General features: G+C 40.6%; 1 protein-coding gene across 4 annotated transcripts; it reads right to left on the bottom strand.

The window, feature by feature from the left end:
- Nucleotides 1-18819, bottom strand: LOC114480638 (interferon-induced very large GTPase 1-like). 4 transcript variants are annotated; one of them, XM_028474959.1, is made up of 7 exons: nucleotides 18654-18819; nucleotides 18317-18577; nucleotides 17760-17823; nucleotides 8972-9032; nucleotides 8782-8899; nucleotides 8605-8694; nucleotides 1-6588 (listed from the first exon to the last, which is right to left on the bottom strand). In XM_028474959.1, the coding sequence occupies exons 4-7, from the start codon at nucleotides 8996-8998 to the stop codon at nucleotides 1817-1819; spliced, it is 5007 nt and encodes a 1668-aa protein (XP_028330760.1). In that variant the 5' UTR covers nucleotides 8999-9032; nucleotides 17760-17823; nucleotides 18317-18577; nucleotides 18654-18819; the 3' UTR covers nucleotides 1-1816. The 4 variants fall into 4 exon arrangements, with proteins under 4 accessions (XP_028330760.1, XP_028330758.1, XP_028330761.1 ...); XM_028474957.1 differs by having other exon boundaries at nucleotides 18358-18577; XM_028474960.1 differs by having other exon boundaries at nucleotides 17760-17806; nucleotides 18358-18577.
- Between the last annotated feature and the right edge of the window lie 8461 nt (nucleotides 18820-27280).

Here is a 27280-nt window from a genome sequence, read left to right as displayed (position 1 = left end):
TATACCACAGACAGACTTTATTGATCAATAAACAACAAACTGCTTATAATGAAGTTACATTGAATGGTGCAAACATTAAACCCAATTATACAACAGTTAGTTCCGACCAAGTAACAGTGCTGATATAGTGTTGCAACCGCACTAGGACTTCTTATGGATCATATCACTTTGCTGTACAGCTGATCTAAATACCATTAATTACCATTACATTGTGGGGTAACAACACCCCAGTACACTGTGTGCTCTCAACTTGTGGAACTATTTTTGCTGGTGGAGACAAATGATTAAAAAAAAAAAACAAATTATAATATCTTGTCACTTATTACTGTTAAACAATAAAATGCATTTGTAGAACTGTAGAACTATGAAAGCAATATCACACTCGAGGTTATGCTGAAATATCAGCGTTGGTGTAATTATGTACGGCACGAGACTGCTATGAACAAATCAAACCAGTGCTGATATTTCAGCACAACAACACTTCCTCTCGTGTGATATTGTTTAAACAAGAGAAAAAATTTACTCACACCACCTTAAATTCAACAATCAATTCAAACCCTCTTCCAATAAAGATTTATGAATAATGTAATTATTGGTTAAACTGATTATTTGCATAAAAAAATATACAAAACAAAACATGGGAACAAAGAGTGATGATTGTACAATTACTTTGTAAATACTATGTGGTGCCAGTAATATAGAGTGTAATCCCAGAGTAGAATAACATATTTCAAATCATATCAGATCTCATGAGGAATCATGAAACTGTCACGTTTCTATAATCAGTCGTGCCTATACGATTTCCTTCTTTTTTTCCATTTCTTGTGTTCAGCGAAATTTTATATCACAACTTCCTTTTGTTAAAGTAAAAAAAAAAACAAATCAATTGTCTAAAGAAGGGTCACATTACTGTTGTAAAAGTTTCACTAATACCCTTCTTGTCAGGGAAGGTTAGTACTGTAATTTCCGGTCTATAAGCCGCTACTTTTTTCCCGCGTTTTGAACTTTGCGGCTTAAACAATGACGCGGCTAATTTGTGGATTTTTCCAGTTTTCAAACTTCATGCCGCCAAAAAATTGAGTTCCGTCACATTAGACCATACGGACTAACATTAAATCATTTGCGCTCCCACTGAATCATTCTGATCAGTCATTTTGTCAGGAACACAACCTCAAAGACACAAAGAAGTATTGTTCAGAGAGAGAGAGAGAAAGCGCAGTGGCAGCCTGTATGAAGTAATAAAGTAAAAGTCAGCCAGTTTGTAACAGAAGGAAACAAACAGCTTAAAATTGTTAAAGGGGACCTATTATACCCATTTTTCACCTTTTTAAACAGTTCCCTGTGGTCTAAATGATATATCTCAGACTCAGACTTTGAACTCGCCGTAAGCGGTATATCAGTCTGGTTCCAGTAAAATGTGACCATAAAAAGCTGTAAATTGACTGATATGTAGACGCGGGGCAGTGAGAAGGAAAACTTCATGTGGAGAAGGAAGTTTATCAGTTGAAACTCTCTCTCTGTTCAACCTAACCTCACGCAGCCCGCCTACCTGTAAGTTGTGGTTGGCTGAGTCGTTTGATGGGCAGCTTATATTACACTGTGGTCTTGATTTGGATTTTTCTTAAAAAAATGCTAAGTTATTGGAATGCGGCCAATATAACAGTGAGCATTGTAGTCTGGAAATTACGGTAGATTAGTAACCAATAAAGTCATAGAATAAGATCTTAACAACTTTCCAAACTTTGTGACTGCTTTTTCTACCTGATGATGGTAGAACTCATATTACATGTTCAGGAAAGGTGTATTATGGGCCAGTTTATAAGAATAGCTGCTTAAATCTTTTGTGAAGCTCTTTTAGTCGCTGCCGATGAGACACACCTGGGCTTTGCGTGGCGTCTTTTTGTGATTGTAAAGCTGGATCCTTGTGTCGAAAGGACTCTTTAAGGCTTTCTGCTGCCTGTTCGCAGGAAATACTTTCCCAGGTTTTAGGAATTTCAGCAGGCTTTGCATTATATGCAGTGGCAAAGTCTTGATTGTACTTTGTCATGACATATTTCCAGTAGTCTGATGCCTCCAGGCTCACATCAGGAGAAATCTTCCAGTCTGGGAAAATATCCTTGTAACGCTTATAAGGGTAAGGTTGGTTTTTTGTTTGCTGGCAACAAAATGGTCTTTTACTGATCACGTTAGAAGAGCATAAGTCAGTGACGAGCTTTTGTGTGGCAATCTTCCTGTATCTACCCAGACCTTCTGGCCGATGCAAAGATGCCGAGTGTTCATTGTGGGCTTTTCCTCCTGCATCGCAGGGCACCCAACAGAACGGACATTGTTTGCCACATCCAATCACTTTGATAAAAAGCTCATTCTGGGGCTTCATGTGAAGATTCTCTAACTTAGTTTGGATGCTTGTTTTTTTAAACTTGTCGCTTAGATCTTCTTTCATGTCCTTCAAACACTTTGTGAGTGAATCCGCAAATTGTTCCCAATTTGCGTTATTCAGGATCATAAAAGCACCAAGTGCATCTTGGGAAATTACCAGTTTGTCTTCAAGTTCTTTACAGATATCCGTGACAAATGTCATCAGGTTTGTGTCCTTCATCGCCTTTTGAATGGCATTCTCAATGCTATCGATGCTTGACTCAAGAAGTTGGTCTTCAAACTTGAAAAGTTTGGAGCTACTTAGAAAATGTTTCTCGATTCTTTTGAGTATCCAGTCCTTTACATATCTTTCATAACTATTTGTGTAGCTTAAAAAATCCTCAAATGTTTGCTTTAAATGCAAATCCAGTAAAATTGAATACTGAAAGTTGATTCGTGTGCTAAAATCCTGACATTTCAGCATCTCCTCAGTGATATTGAGGCCCAGTATACGATTGACACGGTCTTCCACAGCAGGCTTCAGACACTGATCTGCAAACTCTTCAGCCTTCTTCTGACACTGGTCTCGTTCATGGAAGACATCTTTGAAATCTGCACAAAACTTTTCCTTGTTTTTCATCAAACACCTGTATGGATCATTGGTTTGAAGAAAATACTGATGCATTACCAAAAAGTTTCTGGCTGCAAATCCACAGATGTGCTGTTTCAGATCAACTTCAAACTGAATGTCTGTCTTCACATCTGTGTCATTCTGTAGGCGTTCATCAATGATGTTCAATATCTCCTGAATGTAGGCATCATGGTAGTCACTTTTTTTGGCCATTTTCTCAATTATAGACATTTTGCAAACTTCAATGATGCTGTCTGCCCTTCTTTGTGAAGCCAATATGTGGTCTTGTGCATTGAGCCACAAATTTACATGATGTTCCCATTTCTTGAAAAAGCCTTCAGGTTTGTATTTGAATGGTTCCCGCCCACAATCTTGAAGTTCTTTCTGACTCAACAGTTCATTTGCATGGCTCCCTTTGTTTGACAGATTGGTTCTGAGGCAACGGGATACCTTGTTGAAAACATCTGTGGGTTTCTGTTCAGAAAAGGGTATTTTTTTCAGAATCTCATTCCACATCTTGTTAAATTCTTTTTCCAGTTGTTCATCACTCATTTTAATTTTTTTCTTTCGACATTCATTAATCAGTGCACACACTGCTTTTTCAATTTCTTTGGTATGGTTTTCCTTAATCCGGTCAATTTCCACCATTCCCTGTCTAATCTCTGCTGCTGCTGAGAGCTGATAAAGGACAGAGTTTTCCAATTCCCGTCGAAGACCCTTTGCACTGTTTTCAAATTCTGCTCTATGTCCTTCCACCAGGTGAACTTGACCCTCAGTTTGAGTGAAGTACTGCGTTAGGTTCTCCAGAAGTTTTTCCTCCCATTCATACAGCACTTTCTTAGCTTCAGTCTTTAAGCTTAAGAATAATTCATCCATCCTAAATGTTTGAGATTCTGCAGCAACGGTTCCAAAGTTGGATATTTTTGTCTCTGCATTTGTGCTCCAAATGTACATTTCCTTTTTGAACTCCCATTCCCATTTGTTGAACTCTGTACAAAGTCTCATGTAGGCGTCGGCTACGAGGCTGTTTCTGAAGCTAAAGATGAAGTTTTCATGCTTTACTGCATTCCACAAGCTTCTCATCCACTCTTTGAAGTCTATAATATCATTTTCAGAAGAATTGCACTTTGCAAGGAGTTGGATAATATTCTTCTTTAGCTCATATACAGCTTCACTGTACCCTGCATTGACTGGAGCCATTGGTGGGTTTCCATTCCAGAGTCCAGGAATGTAGCAGTTCCCAGTGTTTGGATTGTACTCCATCACATCAGTGAAGCTCTTGAATTCTTCTTTCTTCTCCATTCTAGCTGCTGCCTGGGTCATCTCATCCAGCTGTTGCAGGAGCAGTTTGCGGTCTCGTAAGTTCTTCTCATGGGCTGACACATCAGACACATTCTGGTGAACAAAGTGACATTTGCGCTTCTTGCCCACCTCCTTCATTCTGAGAAATGCATGCACCACTATTTGAAGAATGTCCTTCATTTCAGTTAAATTCTCCATTGCAATGTTTACAATAGTTAAATCACTCAGCCCCACAACAAGTGTTGCAAGCTCATTGTCGTGCTCATAGCTATTGTCTAGTTGAGCAAGCTCAGGTGACTTTAGGCCCTCAGTGTCAATAATCACAATAAAGTCACAGTTTAGGACTCTCTTAAACTCTTCATGAACTTTGATGAGCAACATAAAGGCTCCTCGAGTGCATCGACCACTGCTGACTGCAAACTGCACTCCAAACATGGTGTTAAGGAGAGTGGACTTGCCTGTGCTCTGAACTCCAAGTACTGTGACCACCAGGATCTTGTTCTTGGGTCGAACCATGTAATTAAGTTGAGAGAGAACATCACTGACCCATTGAAGCGGTATGTGGGATGCATCTCCATCCACAAGTTCAAGAGGAAATCCATCCAGTAACAACTGTGCACACAGTTCAGGTAAATGATTCAGTTGTTGTCGGGATGGATCTGTTACTGAAAGGGACCGTGAAGCTTTGTAGATCTGACCCATTTCACGAAAAAAGTGTTCAGTCCCCAGTGAACTGTTGGTCAGTTGTTGGTCAAGTTGTTTGATCTCCTCTTTGTTCTCAGAGCTCTTCCATTTTTCTTTGTAGAGTTCCCTGAGTCCAGACAGTTTTATGCGAGACATATTATCAAGGTTTATCCTCATCCACTTCAGGAAGTAGCTCCTCTCTTTTTCCTGCATAGTTAATGCCTGGATGAAGCACATCAAAGTATTTGACATGTCACAGGAGTTTTGTTTTTGTCGAAGTTTTTCTTTCTTTTCTTTTAAGTCACTTTTATACTTTTCTATGTTTTCAGATCCAAGCTTTCGAAGGCGAAACTCTTCTTTCTCTAGACTTGTCAGTTCCTTCCATACTTGGCCTTGTAATGGAAGCTGCTGTTCTTTGAATGTCAAAATGTCTCTAATCTCAGCAGTGATGGCATCAGCATGTTTTTTTGCTCTTTGGCACTCAATAGAGTCTTCATCAACCCAGATTCCCAGTTCATGGGCAACGCCAGCCATTTGTTCAATACGTTTTTTACTCTGTGTCTTGAAAATGACAGCACTGACAGCTTCCTTCAGGCGAAGAACAAACTCTACATCATTTATCTCTTTATCATTCCAGATGATAACATGTTTTTTTTTCAAGCCTAATTTCTTTGTTACTTCCTTAAGAATATCAACATTTATTTTCTTGCTCTGATTGTTGCCCACCAAAAAGATCTGTGCCTCATGAATTTGGGTGGCCAGGAGATTAAAATTTGCATTCAACTGATCAAAGAACACAAAAACTGCTGCAGATGTTTGACACAAAAATGCATATTGTGTTTCAAAAGATTCAATGTCTCCACGAAGGTTAGCCACTGCCACTGGTTGACTGAAAATATCAATGTTTTTATTGCCACAAGGAAGGTACCAAGTAATTTCAGTCAACCCATTGGATATTCTTCGTGGACTGTCACCACATTCCATGTTTCTGTGAACAAAGATGTTGTGGTACTGCTGTGAGTTACTCAGCAGCTTGTTCAGGGTCTCTGACTTTGACATGGAGCACTCACCCAGTCTCACAAAGGAGACCATTGGTAGATTAGAGAGGACTATTCTTTCTTCAGTGAAACCTTTGGATTCTGAAAGAGCTTCAGGTCTATACTGCTTTACAATGTCTCTCATAGCCCACAGCATCAATGTGCACTGTTGACTGTCACAACAGGGAAGCAGCAGAGGCACAGAAAACTGACACATTGACATCTTTAGAGCCATTTCCTGCTGAACAAACCCATCAGAACACAGAAAGAGAGCAGTGATCACATCCAGAGGATTTACCATTCCTCCTGAATTGGGGCTGTTAAGCAATTGATCAAAATCAATCTCTGACTCTTCATCACTGTTCAAATCACTTACTGGCTTAAATTTCACATTTCTTGCCGTTAAGTTAGCCATCATCAGTTTCTTCAGAAAACACCAGGGTAGGTCCAATTTGCACTTGGCAGGTTCGTCATCGATGGTCTTCTGATCAATCTGAAGTATTTTCTTTAGTGATAGCTTCTCTGTGTAGTGCTTTGTCAAGCCGAGATCCTCCAACATATTTTGAAGTTGTGAAGCTGTGGATGAAAATAAAAAGTTTATTTAGGCTATATACATACCTGTGGCTAGTTTGCTTTGTTTAGATTCAGAAGCTAAATCAGTATTTGCATATTTAATTTGGATTGCTTGTCTTCACATGGCCTGTATCAGTAAACAGTTGCAGACAAACGCCGCTGTTCTCTCATAAGTCAGATATCCGGGGGATGGGTTTGGGTGGGCGGGGGGGGATGCAGCAGGTAAAATCGATATCGATACCGTAGATCTGGAATTTTTGTACTGTTTTATGGGTTTCACGATAGACAATAAAAAGCACGCCGGGTGCATTGCATGGGTCGGTTATTTTAACCTTCCAAGTTTTGTGTGATATTGTTCAATATCAATGTCATTTAAATGAGCAATAAACTATGTGGACGTCATTAATTGGAGCTGCTGCTTTACCTTCCAACAGGGCAATTTAAAAAAAAAAAAAACTTGTTACATGAGTCCTGAAGCTCTATGGAGCACCAACAGTGTTTGTCTGTTTTTTTTGCATTTGCATGGTTACTCTACATGCACGTAGTTTGCAGGGGCAGGGGGGCATTGCCCTCCCTCATTACAGTTTACCCAATTTTGATATAATGTACATAATATACAAATATTTTAAGTGCGAAAAACACAGTGACTTGGAAATTTAAAAAATGGGATTTAAAATACAAAGGTTCACGGAATAAAAACAAGCAAAAAAGTTTTAAAGGAGTTCGGCAGCGCAATGACGTTTGACCCTCCTGCTTTCTGTAGCAGCTCAGAGTTTTATTTACAACATGGCGGACAATGACCCATAGACCCATGCACTGAGAAAATAAGCAGCTGAAACAGTGAACGAGCAAACACCGCAATCAGTGCACGCTTTTTTGGATATAAAGCGGTAGATTGAGCAGTGTTGTTCCAATCTACTCCCCCCTCCCCGACTAGTAAGGTTGTAAGTAAGGAGTAAGGTTGTTTGGCTGCTGCTCCCAGGCTTTGGAATGATCTTCAGCTTTCTCTGCGTTCGATTGATTTTTAAATAAAGACGAATTTATTTGTTCAAGCTTTTAGCGAGTTAATTTTGGGCTGCTATGATTTCATGTTGTCTTAGCCTTTTATAATGTGTTTACTTTTGATTCTAAATTGTGTATTTTGTGTACTTTTTGATTTTAGGCTGTGTTGTGAAGCACTTTGTGGCTTTTTGTCTGTGAAAGGTGCTATACAAATAAATGTTACTTACTTACTTACTCTTCACCTTGGTTCATAGCACTTTGCTGGAAGGCGCAGAGTTATGTTTTGGTGACTACTTTATTTAAATTACTTTTATTATTGTCTGTGTGCAGCATATCATGCTAACCTAGCGATCGGAGATTAGCAGTGTAGCTAATGCAAGTTAATGTTTTACATGTTTGTCAGTGAAAGTGTGGTTGTTTGGAATGTTTGTGAATTGTAACGGTATTTTATTGTGCTTTCAGCTCTCACGCTGTGCCTGTGATGTTGGTTTGTGTGTGTAATAAATGATTGAACGTTCATCATGAGCTATCAGTTATCATTGGAGTCTGACGTTCTGGTTGGGATGCTACAACCACAACGCGGCTGGACTATTGTATCTCTCCTTATGTTTGGTTTAGCCTTCTCTGTAGCAGCTTCATGGCTATGGAACGAGCTACCTTTGAATATAACAGAGGCCTCTTCTCTTGCCGTTTTAAAAATTCTTTTAAAAACACATCTACAGTATTTGCTGTGGCTTTTAACATTGTGTGAGTCAATGTGTTGTTATTATTTAGGAATTAGTCAGTTTTTTGTTAAATACAGATTCATTAATGAATGCATCAAATCACCAATATTTGGGAATCACTGCTTTGCATCATTGTTCATGTTACAAATAAGTTACCCTGAGCAGTGACAATATCAGTTTTTATCTGCTAAAACATTTTTTTTTTTAATTTTGCTTTTAATAGTGCTACCTCTTTGGCTAATTCTTCCAAAAATGAGTAAAATCTTTACCATGCAGTATATCATAAACTTACATTTGTCTGCATCAGCACCGTCATAACTGTGGTGAGGCTCAATCTCGCGGATGGCATCATTGCTTGCTGCCTTCCTTTGTAGGCGGGAAGCTGTAAATACAAGTTTGTTGTTTTGGGCTTTCAAAAAATATCTGCTAAATTTTGCATGACTTTAGACATCACATTTTAAAGACTTACTGTAAGAACACATCCTTTTAAGCTGGCTTTCATCATCTGTGGGGCATGTAAGAGACTGCCGTAGGGAACGTTCTTTTGCTTTTTTAAGGTACAACTCTATCGATACATGGCTGGAACCCTTTAAATAAAGAGAGATTTTTTAAAAAGACCAAAAGCAAAAATACAATATTAGTGTTTAAGTGTGTTTTACCTTCACTGATTTTGCAGACTCTGCCATATTTCCGTCTTCAATTTATTGTGACAGCTTCTTTCTAAATATAACAGGTGAATTGTAATTACTTTGAATCATCAAGTAAAATATTACAGAAATACATTGTCAATTTCTCGATTAACAGAGATCCATGTGTCCATGGATCTCTGAATATGAATTAGTACATGCAATAACAGCAGATCATGATAATGAACTTTTTGCATTGGTTAGTGGATTACGACAAAAAAAACATATAAATAAAACTCATCAAATGCAATATTAATGAAATGTTCATCCCTCCTTTTAAATTGTAGCAGCTCCCGGTGAGTTTATGATGATTATGAGCTTCGTACATAAAGCACTTTTCTTGATACTGTTAAAAAATGGTTCAGATGAAATGTATTAAAACCAACTCTTTTCGACCAAAGAGTAAAAAAGTCAAGTACTTATAGCAGAGTGAAAAATAAAACTATGAAATCAGAATAACCAACACAAATTGAGTTATTACTTCCACTTACATACATCTAAACCTAAACCATAGTATGCTTGTAAATACTTTTTGGAATACAAATGTTTGAGTTGAGATATCACTGAGAATAGAGATATACAGTAGGTTTTCCAAGTTCTGTATGTAAATAATTTAATTATTTGCGGTCGCTGCAAAAGCTGTGTCCCATTCCGTCAACTAATGAAATCATGGCATAGCAGGATGAGCTTTATTCATAAATTTCAAAAGTAAACCTAAAGTAAACAAAAAATATCAATTCATGAATAACGGAGATCTTTCATCAAAAGTGTTTCTGAATAATTAGATATGATTCAGAGATACCAGAGATTTTCTTCAAGTTGTTTAAAACAAAAGCTGCAATATTACAAATGCAATTCTCCCTCAATTTAGAAGAGCATTATTGTCCCATAGCCGGTTTATTCTCGTCATTTGTGTTTGTCATCATAAAGTGCAGTAAACACCTGGAGGCAGGCCACCACACCCATTACTGTACGGATAGTGTTACATATCACAACCAGTTATCAACCAAATAATGTCTAGATGTAGATTAAGAAATACTCATATCAATGGCAAATTATGATATAAGGTGAATGTCTTTATTTTTAACTGGTGTCTTTGGTTACCCAAACAGTATGTTGTATAAAGACATGCAAATTTAAAAAGAAAATACAATGAAGTAGTAGCCAATTTTTCTTGGTTAAACTTAATGTCAATGTTAGTGTTGGGGAACAAAGGGTAATTCATATTCAAAAATATGAATTATTAATTTTAATATGTTTGTTGCCAGAGGTGCCATCTTGAATTGAGTTTTTAAGTGTCCTAGATCACTTTATCTAAATTAATTGTTACAGTTCCCTGTTTTTGTAGTGGGTTATTGACGTCAGAATGAAGGTTTAATAAAAGTTTAAATGTCAATAAAAACACAGCGTTTACAATATGTACATGTTTATTTTACAGGCTATTGTACGGCATTATTATTAGGCAGTTTCACAATTATTCACAGTTATTTTGACTCACTGGTATCACACAAAATTTACATTTTAAACAAGGATGTATGGTATATACACATTCTGTGTTTTAGATGTTTGTGTGAATTTGGGATTTATAGGGGTTTTCTAACGCTCTGAGGAGGAGGAGGAAGAAGGAAAATGAAAGTTAAAGTAATGAAATTAATAAAACTTCACCAAAATTAAATTATGGACTATGAATCTAGAATTTTCGATTGAGAGAAACCACCTTTCTGCCAGAAATGTGTGTGCATGCAGTTTACCCTCCTTCGAATAGGCGTGATGATGACAGCTACTTCTGCGTAACCAGCAGTGTGTGGGGAAAAAGCTTTTCCTGGCGCTTTTCTGAGGATGTTTTCCGCTCATTCACTGTACGGGCCCGTGGGGATACTGTCGGCCTGGCTGGGGTTCTGGTTCACCTACACGGCACCACTCCTGGACGTCGATGGGTAGTTTAACTAACATGTTCTCAAATCAAAGATGCTAGAGTTCGTTTAAAGGTTACTCATGGAAAGCTATAAAAACTTCTGACTGTTTAAGTCAGAGGCAAAGAGGAGAGCTTAAGAGAGCTCGAGTAAGAGTTGGTGTAAGCAAGAGAGTGATAAGAGGGAGCGAGGCCTTTTATAAACATGTCAGGAGGTTATCTGATTAGTTAAAACACATCTGCAGTGCAGGAGTGAGCCTACATTGGTTGGCAGAAAGAAGCGGGAGTCTTAACTTTCCTGTAAAGAAGACAAGATGGTGGTGCTGTCCCCACATGTGCTTTTAAACAAAGAGTCGAAAAACTAGATAGGGTGTTACTATGTTGGGTCTAAAATGGATGATGGGTGTGTGCAGATTGTATGAACTTTTGAAAAATGACTTTCAATTGATTATCCCTTAAATGACTGATTTGAATTATTTCAAGCTTTAAGCAAAACAAAAGAGGACAAAAATACTTTGATCAATGCTCATGGAATATGAAGAGTGATAAACATTTCCCTTGAAAGATGACGACATTAGTGATTAAACATGTCAGATAGAGACACATGATGAGTCTCTTTCTTGTAGAAAAGGGAATGTCTGGAATTCGTTTAAATCACAGTTCTGCCTTTAAAGCATTGGATGGTGTTTTAAGTTGTATTGTTTATTTTTATTTCTTCCATTTCCAACTTCATGTTGAAAAAGATGCCTCTGATGTAGGGTGACAGGTTACATCCCTGTTATATCTGTGGAATGTGTCTGTTCTTTGGGGAGGATGATGGGAGTGTCAGTGAGGGGTCTGCAGGAAGAATGGTTGGGATGTGAGGAAATTTTCTTTGGTCTTTTTCCATTGTCTGTTTTTGAGTCATATATGTGTGATAAAAAATCCAAATGTGCGACAGTGTTTTTACCGCCTTTGGACATCAACAAGGGTCTCCTACATTAACATGTGGCAAAACCACGAGCCTGATACCTTAGCCACTCCTTAATTAAAGCTAAACTAAGTAACTTCTTTACCTTAATAAATCCTTCTCGTCGTCCCTCTGAGGGTAATACAAGTGTTTATGGGATGATTGGGGGGTCTTTCATCCCCCCCCTGCTGTCTCTGGCCAGAAAACAGCACTTGCAACTTTCCCGCCCTCGAACCGGTGGCAGTCTCTCAACTCTGTTCTCGTGACAACACGTACTGCTTTACGACAGCCCAATACACACTAAAGGGAATTATAGCGACTGCAGTCACTTCAATCATCCGTGATGAGTCGCTTGAACACAGTGGTGCTTTTTGATCACTTCATCGCTCCAGTAAGGGATTGAGTGTGCATACGTGTGTGTGTGTGTGTGCAGGGTGACGGGAGACAACTGGCTGATCACTTGCCTTATCATAAACAACGCCATTTTTTCTGTATAAATGGTCAATTTACTGAGTTACTAAAGGATGAGTTCACTCAGAATTTAGACTTATTCAAGATTTTTTTTGCCCGTCTCACTGAAGCGGGAGGGAGGAGCTGCTACCTCGGGGGTGCAGAGTATTTACGGCAGTGACATAACCAAAAGGGATATTTAGGGGGAGCGCTAAGCAAAAGTTACTTAGTTCTGCTTTTAATCCACAAAGTGGAAAGTGAAATCAATACATTTGCTTGTTCTTCAAAAAATTAAGTTTGTCAAAAGCAAAGATGCCACGACTGCCACAAGCAAGTAGAGACCAGGTCCTGGATGGGTATACTGACTGCCGGGAATAATGCTCGTTCACACACAGCCAGGATCACTCAGAACATTGAGTTTGAATGTAATCTAGTCGCTTCAGTTGCGTTCGGTGTGAACGCACCGTTAGACTGGCCTCCTTACTCACCCGATAGGTCAATATAAACCCCATCAAACATCTTTGTGATATTCTGGATTGACTTGTATGTCAGTGGAATCATCCACCCACAACTCACCAGGAGCTTAAACGTGCACGGTTGTCCGAGGATCAATTTTGACAGAAAGAGATCAACCATCTGGGCATGTATATGCCACAACTGGTACAGGCACTTCTGCCGACAATCGGCGGACATGTGTGATCCAGAACACTATTTTTCATTTTTCATTTTTTTTATTCTCTCCACTGTCCTTGTCTAAATTGTCTAAATTGTCACTTTAACGCATTATTTGCGATAAATTAATTACAGGAAAAAATAATGCACTGGTAATTGCTTCAAACAGCGCAAAACCTTTTTCATTGCAAGCGTTCCCAGTATACCCATAATACTGATGCGCCGACTACAACGGTTCAATAATTGTTTTGATCAGAAAAGTATTCTTACTGATTATGATGTGATAACTTATAGCACTACATATGGACCTGATGTCTTATTTCATTTGCATTTTGTAATTATTTGGAGATTGACAATACAGTAGTACACAGCAGTATTCCCTTCTGATTGTCTAAATTAAAGGTGGCAGCAGCCCTTGGGACTAGTCTGTAAAAAATAATAAATTACTTTATAAAGCCACTTTGTTGTACATCAGTCTGCCACAGTAATGTCATTTCAATGAAAATATCTCAAGTTGAAAGCAATTTTTAGGTGAGATTAAAAAAAAGATTAATTAGATTAATTAATCACAATGCATAATGAATTAATTGCACAATATTTTTTATTTATTAACAGTACTAAAGTATTGTATTGTTAGAATCATTAAACAATGGATGTAATGTTCCATTTATTTATGTATTTTAATGTTGCATTTTTAATGCCTCTTGGTATAGTTTGATGATCTCTTCTTTACAGGATATTAGGTTTTAAACTCTTATTGTTTATTAGTAACATTTTTACATTCATCATGAGAACACGATTTTAAATTGTGGGCCTTCAACAATGGTGATGACAGTCACGCAATTTGACGCATTCTCACACCACACGCCACACTTGACATTTCTCAAGCTGATTTTTCCCCATTCAATACTCTATTTTTTTCTCCTTGTGCCTAAAACTAACCAACCACGACAGGCATCACACAATAATAAACCAATTAGAAGCAACGTAAGGCGGGTCTTGACGAGCCGTGTCTAACGACACCTCACACAACACACCGACTCCTCGACATGCTGTCAGAAAGAAAGATCTAGAGGACAGACTCTGTCTGAGATGGTATGTGACTACTCAATTTTGTTCACTGTTTATATTGCTGTGTGTGTGTGTGTTATAGGGTTAGTTTATTTACATGCGTAAACTAACACTGCATGTGTTTTCTTCTCTAACTAACTCTCTGTGTAGCAGAGCTGCTGCTGAGGCATTCTTAAAGGGACAGTGTCCTAAATGTGTTTTACTTTAAGAACTACTTTCAGCAACTCAGAGCTGCCCTGAAAGAAGCAACACTACATAATTTAATTACATTTCAGCCTTAATGAAGGAAAAAGTCAAAAGTTACACAAAATGTTATTTTGCTGCTAGTGATTAATAAAAGAGTCTTTGTGGCTCCACTGACTTTGACCCATTATTGTTTTTCTTGTAAAACTATTGATAAAAAATAAATGGTTTATATCGCCTATTGCCATTTTAAGGAAAAATATAGAGATATGAATATTGGTCCATATCACCCAGGCCTAATGTGACCAAAACAGTAACGTTTTAGCTTGTAAAGGATATGATTGTCCAAACTGTGTGAAATGAGGGGTTCACACACTGTTTATAGTAGGATTTTATTATTATGAGTGTGTTACCTCAATAACAGAGAGAAATCACTAGACTGATATGTTGCCTTGTTATGTAGCAAGTGTTGCTATTGCTAATGCTACACTACTTTAGTGTAACAAAGACTGAAAGTAACTATAAGAACATGTCAACCTTTTTGTTTGATGTTAATTGTACTTGGAACTAGTTTGATAAGTTGCTTACATACAATTTAAAAAAATATTTGAAAAATACCTTGTCTTAAATGATCTTTTATTCCTTTTTTTCCATTTAGGGCAATGATTTTAAGTTGGTGAATTGGTTTGTTTGTGATTTGACAAAGAATAAATTGTAATATGATTTTCCCCCATATCACCCACTCCTACGTGTATGTCTGTGCAAGACATTAACTTAAATGAACTAAAATTCTTATTCAGCTACTAGCAGTGTTATGAACACTGCTAGTAGCTGAATTGCACTTGTAGATTATATCAACATAAATACATAGTAAATGAAACAAATACATTGTCTAATCTAATGTTCATTTGAACTGTTCTTTTTTGATTATTTTTGTATGTAATACTGTATTTCTATGGACCTTGAGTCTGCTGCTAAGACATTCATTCAATCAAAAAAATTTTTTACATGATTTGCTTTTTAATGACCTCCTTTCTGTTGCAGACAAGGAGAGCTGAGGTAAAGGTAGCACTGCCTTGGGCCACAGTGTTTGAAGTGAGAGCCCTCTGCCTCTGTCATCACGGCATCAAAATCTGTGACAAACACCTACAACATGAGACATGTTCTCAGCTAAATGACGGAGAGTTGGTTGAAATGAAATATTGACAAATAAATGTATTTTGTCAAAATTCTTGTTAGTTTTCATTTCTAATTTCTGGTTGATTAAAACGAGCATTAAGAGGCCACAATGCAGGGAGAGCCGCTGGCATGGAGGTGAGGACATCAGTCTTAAGGTATAAATTAACGTTAAAACAGGCCAAAGCCATGTTAAAAAACACATTTTTTTTTTTTTTCGCTAGAATGCCTCATGTCACTGAAGTCTCACTCTTGTCATTTTCTGAAACTTGGCAGCCCTGCTCTTAGGTTTTGATAAACAACCCATGGTATGACTTCGGATAGCTTAAGGAATGGGTTGTGTTACGTATGAAGTGGTTCAGCAGGTCTTCAAATATTTTTGTGATGTGGGTGTACTGATGATTTATTTATTGGTTAGATGTGTCCATATGGTGGAAAGTAATCAACTACAAAACTATGACTTTCTAACCTGAAATCTATGTAGCTTGTAAGACAGTGGTCAGATCTACTTAAGCATCAGGAGAAAAACAAATGAACCTCTGCAGTAAACCCCTCCATCCTTATTGGTGCATATGGTATAACAAATTATGTGGCCTATTGTTTATTTACACAACACAAGTATAGGCATTAACTTTTTGTGCACAATGAGGGATGTTTATTTTAGAACAGACTTACTTCACAACATTTTTCATTTGCAACAGAAGATACAGTTAGATCCATCTTATCTTGGAGCTATCTTAGTTACTAGCTGGCTGTCTTGCTATCTAGCTATCTTGCTAGCTGTTTAGATTTTTTGCAAGCTCTTTGCCTTATTCACCTCATGTAAGTTACTTTATTTATCCATTTTATAACTACAAGCAGCAGTATTTAGAAACTATAACAACTAGTAATGTTATTTATAACAATAACTTCCACCGGTAATGTTTTTTGGTGTAACCTTTTTTGGTATTTACTTCCACAGAAAGAAGAAGCAATGCTTTCGGACTCACAGAAAGCTGGTCTTTGTGGAAATTGGTCCTTACAATTTTAGTGAGTGCTGCCTTTGTGTTGCTACCTTTTGTCTTTCATTAGCGTTTTTTATTTATTTGTTGTTTTCCTGTTTGGATAAAGGTTGTGTGTTTTTACTTTTTTTGGCAAAGCAACAGCTTTGTTAGTTGGTAGCTAATTGGTTTATTTGGTCCGTCGGTAGAACTGGGAGAAAGATTTATTTTATTAGGGAAAAAAAAGTATGTATTACTTTTACTGAGAAATATGCACACTGAAAGTTAGTCACGTGTACTTAACATTTGGACAAGAGAAAAGTAGATACCACAGAGCATATATCAGAAGCAGCAAACCTACAGAATTACTTTATTGAATCTTGAAGTCTTACTTCATTTTCACCAGTACCTCAATCATCATAGTTGTCTGTCAGTCGTTCATTGTTCAGCTCTATAAAGACAGTGAGGGAGTGCCTGCTGACAGCAGGATGCTAAAGTATTTGTTTTGTTGTGCATTCCCTTCCTTATTCCAGTAAAGACTCATTAACCACCTTCTTCATACACATTGAGGTGGTAAGAAGATTAGGCGTGTCAAAGTCATTTAGTTCTGGGGCAACACACACCCTAATTTGAGATTAAGTTGGCCAAACGAGTGAAATTTAGTCTTCATTACCTTTTATTATTGTCACTTTCTACTTTTCTTCCTTGTTTTAGTGCAATAAAGTGTAAATCAAATGTACATTCATGTAAAGTTCCCATTGATTGAAATTAGGTTTTTTAAACAATATGAAATGAAAAAGTGATTTGTATTATAACTTACAGATCACAGGGAATAAACAATATCACATAGCATTTAATCATATCTAAATTCTAACAATGTGGTATAATGATAATTATCTGCGGAAAACCTCATAACATAGCCTGACTGACCTGACTATACAAACTTAAATGAGAGTTATTACAAACAATTTATTTAATGCCTTGTAAATGTGCAAAATTATTAAGTATATAAAAATGCATTGAATGCAGTTTATTGCGAATAAGACTGAGTGTGATGTGAAAATAAAAAGGCTGTGAAAAAAAAAAAAAAAGGAAAATGCTTTAAGAAGCAGTCCGCCATAGATGATTGTTTGACTTTTTTTTTGTTTTTAATAATTGCACTGCATGTGTTGTCTCTCATATTTTCATAAAATCAGTTTTTATTCTATAAAAAGCACTTTTCACACAATAAAATGCAGTTCAAAGTGCTTTTACATAGATAAAAATAAATAAAACATCCACCCGTACAAACCCTGACCACCGCACACAGACACACAGGTTAAAATAAGGACAATGTCACATGGCTGGGTACAGAGGATCTTATCTTACCTGTTTGCTGTATTGGACTCTCTGGTGGACCAGTTATGGCCTGCAGGCTGGATGTTTGACACAGCTGTATAAAAGGGAAAATTAAAACAATAATTTTATACATTATTATTATTATTATTATTATTATTATTATTATTATTGGTGCCACCTGAGATAGTTGAAGTGTATCTGGTCGATTTGTGATTTAAATAGGAATTAGTATCTTTTTTCCCTCCAGTGAGTTATACTTAGAGGTCTGAATAGTTTAAACATTGTCAATTAACCAATAGCAATTCATAATATTATGACAAAAGGCAATATAGATCATATAAAAGTATAATGAGGTACATGAAAAAAAAAAAAGGTAGGCAACAAATATTAACACTGGTTAATAATAACTGATAACTGGTATAACACATTATACACATAATGTAAATTAACTGTATGAAATAGGGATGTGATATAATGTTGTGCACGTGCAAGAATGTGGTGATAATGAAATTGTTAGAAAACTAAAAACAATGAAAAGACAAATGGGAATTAAGGATTTAACTATAAACTGGAAGTTAATCAGATACTTTAAAATTCCACTGTAGACAAGGAAGCGTGTGAGATGCACTCTTACTCCTTATCGTGTGTACTCTGTGGAAGGCCCCATGTTGCGTTATTTTCCAGGAAACAGCCTCCGTTTCTGGTCACAGATATCATGACGTCAGTCCACCCGTGTAGATACCTTCTGAATAGGACTTTGGGATCACAATGGGTTCCTGGGTTTCGTGGAAAGTTCAAACACTTCTGACCCATGGAAGGTAGAACCATTTAACAAAAGTTGCTGGAACCTAGGTTTGCAAAAAATGAAAGTTTCTGAAAATAAAACAAAGAAAATGCTCTCTGAAATCTCATCTGATTACTTACTCTAAAAGCCACAGGACAACCGCGGTTTCAACGCTCGAAACAAGAAGTCAGCTGCAGACTGGCGTGGCTGCAAAACTTTAACTCGGCAAGATGAAAAAATAATGGAAAAAAAAAATATGAAACTCTCAGATTTTAAGGAGCCGGTACCGTCTTCTGATTCACTAACAGTTTCTGTTGGAATATTAACTGAATAAAAAGGCTGGCTTGTTTTTAGACAAAGGAAAGAGGTGTGTGTTAGTGGCATGGGTGTTGCATGTGTGTGCGTTTATCTCTGAGCATGTGTGATTTCAGTGTGGAATGTGCTGAGGGAGTTTCTGTGAGTTGTGTGTGATCAGCACAACAGTAAAAATCACATTTTTATCTTAATATTATTTTAATAGATCTTTTTTAACAATTATTGTAAGGATTAAAGGAAGTTCACATTATTCATAAAGGGCTCTATTCAGTCAGAAGAACTGTGCAGCAATGCTATTTTTGGCTGCGCGCTATTCTACTCCCAGCACTTAAAGGTCCAGTATTCTGCTTTTTTTCACCCATCTCCAATTGTTCTAAGAACCCCAACAACATAGTATTTGAGGTTTATTTTCCCAAACTCAACTGTTTTCTGTAGTTTTAAATTACAAATATCAGTGCTTGTGTGCACTGACGTCTCCACATTAAACCAGCAAAACACTAATTTAAATAGGGCCGGTCTGCACCACTTCTGCTCATGCACTAATAATTACTGCAATCTTAGTGAATTCCATACAGCAGGTGAGGAAACTGTGTCACAAAAGGATTTAGGGAAGCAACTGGATTACCACCCTTTCGTTTAGATCTTATGAAAGTGTTGTTTTTCAAAAGTATGAGTGAAGCCTGAATCCTGCAATGACGTGACGCAGTAGCAGGATTCAGGCTTGAGTGAGAGCAATTAAAAGTTAGTGTTTTAATTTCTTAATATTTTTGAATCTACTGTGAGCATATCTGCTAATGATTACATTACTGCATGTAAGATTAGTCAGAGCTTCACTGCTTGTATTTAGTATGTGATCTCACACTTTTTTGTCTTTCTCCATCTCACTGTCTAAATACCTGGTTGTCATCAGTGCTACTTTCAAAATGTAATACATCACATATTAGTAGCTAGTGTCATTTAAAAGTAATTAGTTACATTATAATATTACTGTCTCTGAATGGTAATGCATTACACTACTTTTGAGTTACTTTCACCTAAATAACCACAGAAATATTAGTAGCATTCTAAAATGCTAAAATATAGTTTATTGTAGCTGATTATATGTCCAGTGGAGGATGATGCGGTATAGCATAATGACTAAGAACTTAATATAATATGCACAGTGAAGGCTCATGGTGCAATAAGTAACAATGACAGAATCATAAAAGCAGACAAAGTTAAAGTCTTATAAGTTATGATAAAGACATTGTAAATATTTAAAGTCTAGGCCTTTTCATAAGAAATACATAGAGCTAGAAACAACTATAATGTAACCTTTCACCTTATGACAAGACAAGACGCACAATCTCTTCGTTTTTGTTTCTGTTCTTTAATTCTCTTTTTTAGTGCCTTGTTTTATTTTTTACTGCTGCTAACATGGTGACCAGAAAAATTATAACACTATTTTATATAGGCACTCAATACAAACCAGTCACGAGATAACATGACCACCAGTCAAAGTGTAACACTATTTTCTATGAGCGCCCAATACCAAGCAGTCAAACTAGTCACAAGATAACATGACCACCAGTCAAAATGATGACGGCGGTGGCGGCTCCGGTCAGCTCTGCTATTGTTTTTAGCGGCCAGCTAGCGGCATTTCTACTGTGAATGTCTTTACAAAAACCACTTCTAAACCAAAAGCTTCTACACTGCACATTTTAGAGCAGGAATCTGATCTGTATGAGTCTCAGTCTCAGCCATACGCCGGTAGGGTGCCAGAATACTTTAAAGGTCCCATGTCATGCTATTTTTCATCCATCTCCATTTGATCTAAGAACCCCAAAAACATAGTATTTGAGGTTTATTTTCTCAAACTCATCTGTTTTCCAGAGTTTTAGCCTCTGAATAGTCACTTTCTGAGCAACTCTACACAAACAGGCTGATTTGCGGCCTATTTATGCATATTCATGAGTGGGCGTGTCTATAGACGGGACGCTAACTTCCTCCTACCGGCATGGTGACGTAGGACCAGAAGACGGCCCGCCCTCCTCCCACCCACTCCGTAGCCGAGCTAATGCTGCTTTATAAACACGAGACAGAGCGTGGGGGCGGGGCGTTCACTGGTACATACATAGTCTCTAGAAAATACATACATAGCACTGCGCGAAGGATGCTGACATGCTCACCTTCGTGAGCACAGAAAAGTCAATTTAGTGTAACATGGGCCCTTTAAGCCCTACCGGTATATACATTAGCGTAATGTCGCTGTTTGTAATAATAACACGCTAAATATCTGCATGACCCAGTGACCATACTGTATGGTATTGTACCACTATGTCAACGTTAACTTACCTTGTCATTGCTGGCGTTGGTGGGAATGTTGCCGTCCTCACTTCTCTTGGTTCAAGTAGCACGGCAGACCGTGAGAAACTTAATTTCTGCTGCTTTGTCTGACTCTCTTCCGCACTTTCGTCCTCTGCTCTCTTTCTCTTTGCAGCACCTGCATCTCTCTCTGTCACCGTGGTGTTAGCGTTGCACTGGTCCAGGTGTTCCTTCAAGTTACTGGTGCTGTTTTTCACATCTCAGGATAAAATGTGTTGTAACGCGCTTTACTGAAATTTGTAATGGGTATAATATTACCAAAATTTTATTAGTAATGCGTTACATTACTGCGTTACAGCAAAAAGTAATGCATGACTGTAATTGCGTTACTTTTGTAACACGCTACTCCCAACACTAGTTGTCATGCATGCTAAATATTTTCATAATTTGTTTTTCAGATAGGAAAACAATTGATGAAGAGAAAAAGTGAGGTTGGGTATTCTGTAACAAGGATAAACTAATTCACAGCTCTTGGAAGCTGCAAGTTATAGTGATGTTCTTTCTCTCTTGGTTATTGGTGTGTTGCAACCAACCTGGTTCTAATCCCTCTTAAAGGTATCAGTTCATTCGATAGCAATGTAAGATCTGCAGATTTATGGCATCATCTTAAGGGGGATGTCTGAAACGTTATCGACTGAGACACGGACATTTTGGCCGGGGATTTGTTTTGCCCTGTATTCATTTGAACTGTCCATGTTCCTTTAAAACATTGCATGGCTTTAGAACATGTTTATATAGATCTCACAAATCAGAGGAAACTAAAAATCAACCGAATGTGAAATATTTCAGATATATAATTTGCGATACAAGTTTTGCAAATACTAAGGATTGTTTTCCCAAACTGTCAATACCATTTCTTCTTTGCACTGATTAGTCAGTTGTATATAAGGCTGGGTGCTATGGCTGGAAAATGTATCACAAGATAAATATTTCATATCAGTCGATGACTCAATATTGATTATTAATAGCTGTTTTTTTTTTTTGTTGTCTTCATATGCTGTCGAAGGTCAACACTACATTCATGTTATTGCTTAATTGTCATAATCACCAGCTCTCCATAAGGAACGGTAAGAAAAACTGTGTTAGAGGGAATATATAGAAAAAGAGGGCAGTGTTACACCTTGGTGGAGGATAAAGGAACAGGGGAGAGAGAGTTAGGGTGGGACAATGGAAGGGTGCATCATCGATCGATGTTTGTGCAAGAGCCTTTTTTGTGAAGCCAGGTGCCGCCCCAGGAACCTAAAGACCAGCCAGGCCGGCAACAACAACGGGCAAAGAAAAATTCACGTTTCAAGAAAACATTGTGTACATATTTTACACAACAGGAGGTGTTGTTTTGTCTGGATACCAATATAAATATATTAAAACAGGTCACTTTAAAGACTCTTCAAACATTTACTACTGTTAAAGTTGTACTTTATTTTCATTATTTTATTTTCATCATTAAATCAAAATGGTAATCATAATAGTTATTTTGCCAGTTGTGGTTTAACTCCTGAAATAATTAACTTCAAAAAGCTGACCCAAAGATAAGTTTGATAATTTGATTTTACCCCAGGGATCTTAATCGGAACTGTTGAGTTGTTAAATGTTTGTATGTGTATTTCTTTATGAAAAAAGAAATGTGGCTTCTATTAAAGCAGTGATTCTCACCTGGTGGGTCGGGACCCAAAAGTGGGTCATGTACTTGTACTGAGTGGGTCGTGAACAGCTGGTCAAAAATAAATACTTAGTCTCTCATGTTGGACTTGTCTTTTGTTTTGAAAGAAACTTTTCATTTGACAGGCATGCTGTAAAACGCATGTTGCACAAGAAAATGTATAGATGGATGGTTCAAATACCAGAATGTGTGTTTTCAACGGCTATTTTTGAAAAACGTGGGTCGGGATTTAATTGCCGTGGAAAATTGTGGTTTTCAGGATGAGACTAGTTCAGAACCCCTACTAAAGACTGTTATTCTTGATTAGGCTGACATATCTTTGTTATTAATTACAATTTGTGTTACAAATCTGTTCAAAGAATTACTTATTAGTATTTTCTTCTACTTATTATTTCAGTTTCCTAAACTATAATCTATCATTTATTGTTCCACATTATATAGTGGTTGTGGCGGTCCACTAGGGGCACTCATCGCCAGATTGGCCAGGGTATGTGTCACGGTGGGATTGGTTGCACAATCAGGAAGTCTTGTATATATGGTGGTGTTGTCTTGTAGTGAGGTCCAACAATAAACCGCTGGCATCTACTCCGTTCTCTCCGCGCCTCTGTCTTGCCTTGCCTTCCACATTGGTGACCCCGACGTGAGTTTCTTTTTCCGCTCTCGACCATGTCGCTTGCCGCTGGCGATGCCGTTCCGCTTGCGCCGGTTGTTGCTCCTGCGGTCTATGCGGCTACTGTTAAGCTTCCGGAGTTTTGGCAGCACGACCCCGAGCCCTGGTTTCAGCATATCGAGGCTCAGTTTCGGCTTCGTGGGATTACTGTGGATGACACCCGCTACTACCATGTTGTCGCTGCTCTGGATGCTCAGACTACGCGTCGGGCGATGTGCGTGTTGCGGGAACCCCCGGCGGACGGTAAATATGCCGCTATTAAGGCTTTGCTGTTAAGGCTGTATCAGCTGTCGGATGCCGAGCGGGCCGACCGGCTCCTGTCCCTCAACGGTTTGGGGGATGGTAAGCCGACGGAGCTGATGGAGAACATGTTGGCGTTGCTCGGTTCGGGGGATGCTTCCTTTTTGTTTGTGCAGCTTTTCCTCCGTCAGCTGCCGCCTCCTGTACGTACTGCGCTGGCGAGCTCGCCGCTGGTTGCTACCAAGGACTACAGGGGTTTGGCGGAGGAGGCGGACCGGATTCTGCTGGCTAACCGGCCGTGCGGCGTGCATGCCCTGCTTCCTGAGCCTTCCTGGTCGGCGCCGGACGAGGTGGGCGCTGTGGCCGCGGTGACGGACCGTCGCCGGCGGGAGGACGCGCTTTGTTTTTACCATCGGCGGTTCGGTGCTAAGGCTAAGCGCTGCGTGCCGCCGTGTGCTTTTCTGGCTCAGGGAAACGCCAGGGCCAGTGCTCAGTAGCGGCTGTGGGCGCTGGCGGGGTGGCCAAGCTGCTGTTTGTCGTGGATGACGTGTCGGGACGGCGTTGGTTGGTGGATTCCGGCGCCCAGAGGAGCATCCTGCCTGCGTCTGCCGTCGATGTGCTGAGTGACAGCCGGGGACTCCCGCTGAGTGCGGCTAATGGTACTACCATCCGTACGTTTGGCTCCAGGTCAGTGACTGTTTCTTTTTCTGGACGTCAGTTTTTGTGGGATTTTGTGGTTGCCTCAGTCGCTGTGCCTATTTTGGGTGCAGATTTTTTGTGTGCTCATGGGCTGCTCGTTGATGTGTCTAATGGCCGTTTGATTGACCCTGTCTCGTTCTCCACCTACCCCTGCTCTTTGGGGGGGGCTGAACCGGTGGCCCTGCCCCGGGTTCTCGCTGTTGGGGATGTATATCAGCGCCTCCTCGCTGAGTTTCCTGATCTGACTGTGCCGACGTTTTCGGCAGCAGTCGCTAAGCACGGCTAAGCACTACAGTTGGGCCGCCCGTCTTTGCTCGTTCGCGGCGTCTGGACTCTGCTAAGCTGTCCCTGGCGAAGGAGGAGTTTGCAACTATGGAGCGCTTGGGGATCGTACGGCGCTCCGACAGTCCATGGGCCTCGCCTCTGCACATGGTGCCCAAGCCGGGGGGGCGGTGGCGGCCGTGTGGTGATTTCCGGCGGCTGAATGCTGTCACCACACCAGACCGCTATCCTATCCCGCACATTCAGGATTTCTCTGCGCAGCTCGCTGGAGCTTCCGTTTTTTCCAAAGTGGATTTAGTGCGGGGCTACCATCAGGTGCCTGTGCATGAAGCGGATGTTTCCAAAACTGCTATTATAACCCCATTTGGATTATTCGAATTTTTGCGGATGCCCTTTGGCCTGCGGGGGGCCGCGCAGACCTTTCAACGACTCATGGACTCTGTGTTACGGGATTTACCTTTTCTGTTTGTTTATTTGGATGACATTTTGGTTGCCAGTGCTTCGGCAGCCGAACATCTGGAGCATCTGCGTCTGTTGTTTAGGCGGCTGAGTTCTCATGGCCTGATTGTCAACCCAGCAAAGTGTCAGTTTGGGCTCTCTGACATTGATTTCCTCGGCCACCGGGTGTCCTCGCTGGGGGCTGCTCCGCTACCTGCACGGGTGGAGGCAGTTACGGGTTTTCCACGCCCGTCTACTGTCAAGCAGCTCCAGGAGTTCCTGGGCATGGTGAACTTTTATAATCGGTTCATCCCTCGTGCTGCTCACCTCATGCATCCCCTGTATGAGGCTCTTCGCGGGATGAAGGGGTCGCAGGAAGTGGCCTGGTCCTCTGACAGGTTGCAGGCGTTCGAGGCGGCCAGGGCCGCTCTGGCGGGGGCTGCCTTGTTGGCGCATCCCTCTCCCTCGGCTCCACTGGCTCTCACTACAGATGCGTCGGACATTGCTGTGGGCGCGGTGTGTGAGCAGTGGGTGGCTGGAGCATGGCAGCCCCTCGCTTTCTTCAGCAGGCAGCTCCGCACTGCAGAGAGGAGATACAGCACGTTCGACAGGGAGCTCCTGGCTCTTTTCCTCGCCACTCGTCATTTCCGTTTCCTGTTGGAGGGCCGCCGGTTCACGGCGTTTGTGGATCATAAGCCGTTGACCTTTGCCCTGGTCAAAGTCTCGGATCCTTGGTCTGCCCGCCAGCAGCGGCAGCTGGCCGCAATCTCAGAGTTTACCACGGACATTCAACACGTTGCTGGTAAGCACAATGGGGTGGCGGACTGTCTGTCTCGTGTGTTGGTTTCCTCTGTGCATCTAGGCTTGGATTATTCGGCTATGGCGGTGGATCAGGACGGCGATGCAGATCTCCAGGCCTGTCGTTCTGCTGTGACGGGTTTGCAGCTCGTGGACGTGCCCTGCCATGAGGATGGGACCACTCTGCTGTGCGACGTGGCCACCGGACAGCCGCGGCCTCTGGTTCCTGTAGGCTGGCGTCGCAGGATCTTCGATGCTGTTCACGCCTTGTCTCATCCCGGTGTTAAGGCGTCTGTGAAGCTGGTGAGCGCTAAGTTCGTCTGGCCCAGGTTGCGCAGAGACGTCAAAGGATGGGCCGCTGCCTGCGTGCCTTGTCAGCGGGCTAAGGTCCACCAACACGTCAGGGCTCCGCTGGAGCCTTTTCTGGTGCCGGAAAGGCGTTTTGACCACGTGCACGTGGATTTGGTCGGTCCTTTGCCCCCTTCTCGTGGCTGCACGCATCTCCTGACTATGGTGGATAGAACCACTCGGTGGCCGGAGGTGGTGCCCCTGGAATCTACGTCGACGGACGTGGTGGGCCGGGCCTTCATCTCTGCTTGGGTCTCGCGGTTCGGCACACCTGCGGATTTGACTTCGGACAGGGGGGCCCAATTCACATCGGGGCTGTGGGACGCCATGGCTGTGGGCCTGGGGGTGCGGCTCCATCGCACTACAGCCTACAACCCCCAGGCGAATGGCCTCTGTGAGCGTTTCCATCGCTCCCTCAAGGCCGCTCTTCGGGCCAGCCTCACGGATGGGGGCTGGGTTGACCGTTTGCCGTGGGTCATGTTGGGCCTGCGCTCTGCTCCCAAAGAGGATCTTCAGTCTTCTGTCGCTGAACTGGTGTATGGGCAGCCTCTGAGGGTCCCGGGGGATTTCCTGCCTGCTGCCTCGGCTCCGGCGGTCCCGATGGCCCCTCGTCTGCCCATTGAGGGGGCCGCAGGGGCGCTGGCTCCGGTTCCTGTGCACCACTGTTTGCCTCGTTTCCGAGTGCCGAGGGATCTCCTGTCATCGAGATTTGTGTTTCTCCGGCGTGGTGGCCACCGCTCCCCGCTCCAACCTCCATACGATGGGCCCTTTCGGGTTGTGGAGGCGGGGCCTAAGAACTTTGTCATTGACTTTGGTGGTCGCCTGGAGCGGGTCTCTGTTGATCGTCTGAAGCCTGCTCACCAGGACCCCGACGGGTTGATGGTTCCGGCCCTGCCTCCTCGCCGGGGTCGTCCTCCTGCTGCTGCTGCTACTGCTCCTGCTGCTGTTCCTGC

Source organism: Gouania willdenowi, chromosome 18, assembly GCF_900634775.1.
Source record: "Gouania willdenowi chromosome 18, fGouWil2.1, whole genome shotgun sequence".
Taxonomy (NCBI): domain Eukaryota; kingdom Metazoa; phylum Chordata; class Actinopteri; order Blenniiformes; family Gobiesocidae; genus Gouania; species Gouania willdenowi.
The sequence above is the reverse complement of the archived record's forward strand: the minus strand, read 5'-3'. Positions and strand labels throughout refer to the sequence as shown.

Coding starts and splice junctions, on each gene's coding strand:
- LOC114480638 (XM_028474959.1), bottom strand. CDS start 8,998: ATGGCAGAGTCTGCAAAATCAGTGAAG. Junction 8,900..8,971: donor AGTCTGCAAAATCAGTGAAG/GTAAAACACACT, acceptor CTTTATTTAAAG/GGTTCCAGCCATGTATCGAT. Junction 8,695..8,781: donor TAAAAGGATGTGTTCTTACA/GTAAGTCTTTAA, acceptor TTGTATTTACAG/CTTCCCGCCTACAAAGGAAG.